Source organism: Octopus bimaculoides, chromosome 27, assembly GCF_001194135.2.
Source record: "Octopus bimaculoides isolate UCB-OBI-ISO-001 chromosome 27, ASM119413v2, whole genome shotgun sequence".
NCBI lineage: Eukaryota > Metazoa > Mollusca > Cephalopoda > Octopoda > Octopodidae > Octopus > Octopus bimaculoides.
Window position 1 is genome coordinate 19,761,369 of NC_069007.1, and position 5,545 is coordinate 19,766,913.

General features: G+C 39.4%; 1 protein-coding gene across 1 annotated transcript in view; it reads right to left on the minus strand.

Moving 5' to 3' along the window:
* Window positions 1–2,953, minus strand: part of LOC106871149 (transcriptional repressor NF-X1) — a 19,311-nt gene extending 16,358 nt beyond the window's left edge. Inside the window, exons 1-2 of the mRNA XM_014917459.2 lie at window positions 1,598–2,953; window positions 560–724 (exon numbers count right to left, since the gene is read on the minus strand). Coding sequence (XP_014772945.1) covers window positions 560–724; window positions 1,598–2,834 — 1,402 coding nt within the window. The 5' untranslated portion in view covers window positions 2,835–2,953. The remainder of the gene's footprint in view (window positions 1–559; window positions 725–1,597) is intronic.
* Between the last annotated feature and the right edge of the window lie 2,592 nt (window positions 2,954–5,545).

Here is a 5,545-nt window from a genome sequence, read left to right on the forward strand (position 1 = left end):
AAAATAAATTGGTTAATAGATACCAGGGTAGCAAAAATCACAAAATAACTGTGGTGTAACTCCTGTTTATGAGGTAGAAACTCCTTGATATTTTGGGTACTTGAGTATATATAGATTTAAAGAATGGAGTAAACGCATATTATAACTGCATACTTTTATTCCGACATATGTTTCGAAGAATTACAATTTATGTGATCCATAGGAATGTTAAAAATGTAAACTTCTCCTCAGGGAAATGTATGGGAACCAGCTTAAACATAAGACATTACAACCTGAGGACAAGTTTACATTTTTAAATTTATATATATATGTGTGTGTGTGTGTGTGTGTATGTGTGTGTGTGTGTGTGTCCCACCACAACTTGACAACCAGTGTTGGTTTGATTACATCTCTGTAACTTAGCAGTTCAACTGAAGTGACTAACAGAATAAGTAACAGGTTAAAAAAAAAAATTAATTACTGGGATTAATTAATTCAACTTAAAACTCTTCAAGGATGCACACTCTTATGACAAAAACAAGATACAAAAAAAAAAGAAGAAAATAAAGGCCAACAGTACCTGTGACGACAGCAGCTGCAGGTGAGAGGGCCCATTTCTTGATGCAGGGCATATGGAAGACGTTATAGCAATGCATGCAACTCCATATTGGTGCATCAGGATAGACAATGCAGCAACACACCATGCACTCGTACTTGCAGTTCCGCAGCTGTTGACTCAACAAATCTGAATTAGGAATGAAACACATATTGTCCGTCAGGTTTCTTCTACCAAATATATACACCAATATATATATATACACGCTGCCAATGTTTTAATTAATTTGTAAATTTCTGAAGAATTGTAGAGGGATTTAGGAAAATGATTGTTTCGATAAGTGCTTTTATTAAGATGGTGTTTGGAATGGAACAAAAGGCAAATATATATTGGGATATTTAAGATTGTGTTTGGGACATAATAAAAGACAAATGACAGTTGTTGGCATTCCGTCGCTTACGACGACGAGGGTTCCAGTTGATCCGATCAACAGAACAGCCTGCTCGTGAAATTAACGTGCAAGTGGCTGAGCACTCCACAGACACGTGTACCCTTAACATAGTTCTCGGGGATATTCAGCGTGACACAGAGTGTGACAAGGCTGACCCTTTGAATTACAGGCACAACAGAAACAGGAAGTAAGAGTGAGAGAAAGTTGTGGTGAAAGAGTACAGCAGGGTTCACCACCATCCCCTGCCGGAGCCTCGTGGAGCTTTAGGTGTCTTTGCTCAATAAACACTCACAACGTCAGGTCTGGGAATCGAAACCGCGATCCTATGACCGCAAGTCCGCTGCCCTAACCACTGGGCCATTGCGCCTCCACAAAAAAGATAAATACACAGGGTGCGATGAATAAACTGTCTAGATTACGCAAAAATGAAAGATAGAGATGGGGAGAGTCAGAGAGATGGTTGGGGATATGTGTCAGGACACACCCTCAAGGGACAGTGTGGGGGTTGAATATAAGGGGTGGGATATAAGTGAACTGAGGATTGGACTAGGTGAGTACGTAGGAAGGGGACAGAAGGAAAACTTTCATAAGAATGCAAAAAAGAGACATACCTCTTTGATTCTCATCATCCATCTCATTAGCAGAATCATCATCATCATCTTCATATTCCTTCTTACCCAAAGATTCTCTTCGATTCCTCTCTTTGTTGTATTCTTTCTTCGCTTTCCAAGGAACGCTTGATCTCTGGTAGTCCCGATCATGGGAGCGAACCTGTCGAAACTCCTCGGAGTGTCTCGCAGGCCGCGGAGCGTATCTGCTGCTTTGCTTATTTTTCGGTAAGCCTTCAAGTTTGTTCATTCTTTCGTGGTTCCCAGAGAAGTTATCTTTCGTGTTTGAAGGAGCTCTCTCCTTATTAGGGTTCCTGTCCCCTGATTTATCATACCAATTTCTACCATTCCTTGAATAGTTGTTACTCACATGCTTATTCCGAGGCTTTGACTGATAAGAAGAATCGGTCGTGTGGAAATTTTCTTGCAACGACATATTGGAAGGCGTACTTGATGCCATAGCATTCATTCTTTCATTAGTCTCATCCAACGTGGCGCTTCTATTGTGAGCTTCTCCCAAATGGCTCCAATGTGGTGTTCTGTCATCAGACACAACCAAAGCGGCGCTGTTGTGAGGCTCGCCGGAATAGTAATAAGCATTTCTTTCAAACGATAAATTATGATTTCTTTGACCTAACGGTGGGTGCTGTTTCTTATTTTGGTATTCATGTGACCAGGCACCATCATGCTGGAAATTGTCTTTGCTATGTTTTGGCTCGTTCCATTTGGATTTTGGATTTGCAGCACCCCTATAGTAATTCTTCTGGTTACTCCAAGAAGACCTGTTAATGTCTACAACTTCAGCACCATTATTTTCATTAAATTTACCATTCCTATTGTCCATCCTGTATGAATGTGCACCTCTGTTCGGGGCCCTTACGTTATTTTGTGGATACTGACCATAAGAGCGGCCCCGTTTTCTTTCGGGGTTATGGAATTTAGGGGTTCTTTTCTCAGTATTTTCTCGCTGATGTCGAGGCATATTGTGTTTCTCTCGTGGACTTTGCTGGTGTCCAGGAAACTGACCGTAATGAGCATATGCGGGCGAACCCATCGCCTGAACTGAGTAGCCATCAGGGTGGACATTACTGTTGATGGTGTGGTAATGCTCGTTAGGAACGAACACTGGAGCAGCACTGTTCAATTGAGAATTACTGTAGGCAGGGGCGACCGATGGAGGAGATCTCGATATGTGACCGGGATAAAATCGTTGATTAGCAAACTGATCAGAATTAGCCATTTCAAAATAAATCTGGGGGAGAAAAAAATAGAAAAAGAGAAAACAGATTTTATTAATACACAGAAGACGTAAGCATAGTTAGAATAGGCACAGGTGTGGCTGTGAGGTAAGTAGCTTCCTTCCCAACCACATGGTTCTGGGTTCAATCCCACTGCATGGCACCTTGAGCCTTTGCTGATTGTGAGCCCAGCTGGTTAGCATCGGGAAGAGCATTCAACCATCAAGACCAGGCCAAAACTGACATAGGAGCACAACACAGTCCTGAAGCTCATTGGATCCTGTCAAACCTTCTAACCCATGCCAGCATGCTAAAACGGACGTTAACCCTTTTTATTGCCACATTTCTATTGAAGCACACTACCTCTCTTTCAATTAATTTCGAAAATAACGAAGAATTTATTAAAATCACTTTGCCATTATTTAGCTGCTGTTTGGAACATATATTAACACGAAATTTTAAAGGAAAGTTTAAAACTTTGAAATAATATATTTGTATCAGAGAATTACATGGGGCCTCCGACAGGTTGGTATTAAAAGGGTTAAATGATGATAACGATGATGATTGTGTTTTGGTTTGAATATAAGGAACCCCCTAATTTTGGAGTGCTTATAATACTAGCCATGTGTAACAAACTTCCATATTTTTTAACCTAATTTTTGACAAGAAAGGGTTCCTTATACACGTTAAAATAGGGTAATTTAGTTTGGATTTGTAATTACATTTTTCATCATTAAATAATTCAAATGACAATATTTAAAATGACCAGACAAGTGAAATGGTACTGTACTAATTGCTTTCGTTAATGAAGGATTGATACGGTATATTCATTGCCTGTGTGGAGGCGCAATGGCCCAGTGGTTAGGGCAGTGGACTCGTGGTCATAGGATCGCGGTTTCGATTCCCAGACCGGGCGTTGTGAGTGTTTATTAAGCGAAAACACCTAAAGGCTCCACGAGGCTCTGGCAGGGGATGGTGGCGAACCCTGCTGTACTCTTTCACCCCAACTTTCTCTCACTCTTACTTCCTGTTTCTGTTGTGCCTGTAATTCAAAGGGTCAACCTTGTCACACTGTGTCACGCTGAATATCCCCGAGAACTACGTTAAGGGTAACACGTGTCTGTGGAGTGCTCAGCCACTTGCACGTTAATTTCACGAGCAGGCTGTTCCGTTGATCGGATCAACTGGAACCGTCGACGTCGTAAGCGACGGAGTGCCAACAACACTAACTGTTTATTGCCTGTGTTGTTATGCAACAGAAGAGACACGTGTGGAACCCTCATCCCTCGTATTTTTTCCTCGATGACAGACAGACAGACAGACAAAACGGAGAGAGCGTCGACAGACAGACAAGACAGTCAGTTGAAGATAAAGTGAGAGAGAGGCAGACATAAACAGATAGATAGAAGGATATATACGGAGAAAGAGAGACAGGTATAGATGTTAATGAAACTGTGTGGTTGGTTTGATGTGTAATTTTACAGTAAAGTATCTACCGAGGTGTCAGGAGTCAACTCATTTAAAAATAGAATATCAAATTTCTTTTAATATTTTTTCCACTGTACAAATGACAGACGGCAGAGGGGGGGAAAAGGGCGGACTTTGAGAAATAATGTACCGTTTTTCTCCCTCGCAGACCGACCTATTTTCCTACTAATTTAACTTTCACTTTCGTTGCTATTTTCCACGAATTTTCACTTCCAGTTTTGTCTTCTATCATAAACCGTTTCTTATCTAAGTTCGAGCAACTTTCCACAACAAGAAGCATAAACAGCTGGCAGCTTTAGTAAAAGCATATTACCTTAACTTCGGTAAATACCGAGATATGTCCGCTGACCTTAATATAGTATTTTAAAATTTGTTTTTTCTTCAATAAGTACTGGGCAAAAGATAGGCGGCTGCTCACGGGAAATTTAACAATACTAACTGAAAGTATTATTATTCGATATTTTCGATTTGTAATAAATTACACGTAAACTGGGTCATTTCTAATTACGAGTTGATAATCGATAATAAACAGTTAAGATGATGTTATAAGAAAATATATATATATACTCGTGTTCTGTGCCTTGGAAAACTTATTGGTAAAATTCAATTTAAAAATATTTAATACTGAGATAGTTACAAGGGAACAAAATTGAGAGGGGTTACAAACTATAGTTACACCTCGAAACATACATTTAGATAATTATGGTCGGTTCGTTGGGTTACCCAGATATTTGCGTCCACAGAGCGCTCGACTTTACATACGTTCCGTCAGACCCTAATAGATGGTGCCCTATAACCTCACATAACTATATAAATGTATATATATGTGTCTGTGTGTATATAGTGTATATGTATACGTCTGTGTGTGTATATATATATGCGTACGTACGTATGTATATTATATATATATATATATGCGTGTGTATGTTTATATGAGTGTGAATGTATACACACACTATATATATATATATATATATATATATATGGCGATCTTTCGGTACTAGTCGGGGTTTTTTTTGTCTTAAAGATGACCTATATATATATAGAGAGAGAGAGAGACCTTAACATTTTCAACGAAGTAAGTAAACCCACCATACAAGATGTGAAAGTGACATCAGATATTTCACACAAATTGTGGTTTATCAAAAAAGAACTTAGAAAAATAATTAATTAAACGGTTTCCGAGAGACATAACAGGTAAACTGACAATTCATTTGCTTAAGAA